The sequence below is a fragment of the Daktulosphaira vitifoliae genome, unplaced genomic scaffold (genome assembly GCF_025091365.1).
Source record: "Daktulosphaira vitifoliae isolate Bord-2020 unplaced genomic scaffold, ASM2509136v1 Scaffold_3506, whole genome shotgun sequence".
Taxonomy (NCBI): Eukaryota; Metazoa; Arthropoda; class Insecta; order Hemiptera; family Phylloxeridae; genus Daktulosphaira; species Daktulosphaira vitifoliae.
This window is the reverse complement of record NW_026103066.1, coordinates 1-1,063: the sequence shown is the minus strand read 5'-3', so window position 1 is coordinate 1,063 and position 1,063 is coordinate 1. Positions and strand designations below refer to the sequence as shown.

At 32.9% G+C, this 1,063-nt stretch overlaps 1 protein-coding gene across 1 annotated transcript; it reads left to right on the top strand.

Moving 5' to 3' along the window:
* Positions 1-117: 117 nt before the first annotated feature.
* On the top strand, positions 118-819 carry LOC126910052 (general transcription factor II-I repeat domain-containing protein 2-like). Its single transcript, XM_050692449.1, has one exon. The coding sequence runs from the start codon at positions 118-120 to the stop codon at positions 817-819; it is 702 nt and encodes a 233-aa protein (XP_050548406.1).
* The last annotated feature ends 244 nt before the right edge of the window (positions 820-1,063 follow it).

The window sequence follows — 1,063 nt, the reverse complement described above, 5'->3', positions numbered from 1 at the left end:
GAACGTTTCTTCAGTATTCGTCATGAGATTACTCTGTTTTTAGCTACGAAGGAAAAAGAGTATCCTGATGTTTATGATTTTAGTTGGTGGCTCAAAGTAGCGTTTCTCACTGATACAATGGGCTTTATGAATGAAACACTGACTCGATTGCAAGGACACTACAATAACATTGTAACAAAAATGATTAGTATTGTGTTTTCACAGGAACAAAAACTCAAAATGTATATCGAAGAATTGTTAAACAGTGATTATTCTAGCTTTCCTTCTGTTAAAACTTTATTTGATGAAAATCCAGATGAAAGTCAAGATGTTTCTGATTTAATAAAGCTGTTGACAGATCTAAAGAACGAATTGTCTTTGAGGTTTAGTGGCTTCAGGAAGTATCAAGAACCATTTCGCTTGGTGGAAAACCCATGGTCAATTACAACAGCAAATATAGCTCATCTTTCTGTTTTTGGATACGAAGCTAGGGATTTGAAAAATGAGTTAATTGATCTTCAGCATGATACAGAGCTCAAAAGTGTTTTTGAAGAAAAAAACAAGAATAAAGCTCATTACGAGTTCTGGAATGCAGTTGAAAAGGACAAATTTCCTAACTTAATTGACTGTGCTCAGAAGATTTTGTGTGTTTTTGCATCTACGTATGTCTGTGAATCTACATTCAGTAAGCTGAAGTTCATAAAAAACAAGTACAGATCCAGATTAACAAGTGAGAACGTTGACAACATTTTGAGAATTTCAGTTTCTTCTCAACCTGCCAACATAGATGCCATATTAGAAAGTTGTGAAAGATTTCGCCCTTCGACTTCAAAGAATTAAAGTTCAAATTCAAGTAGGCCAAATCATGAAATTAAGTAAAAGACTTTTCCCTACTTTTTTATATGCAAAATGTTTATTTTTTGATGTAATAAACTTAAGTAATAAACTAATGTAATAAACTTATGTTATAGTCATATTGTTTGTAAGTTATTTAACCTATACCTATACAATTTGTACTTGCGGCCCTAAGGAAAATTTGATATGAACTATTTGGCTCCCTCAGAAATCCTAGTGAGGACCCCTG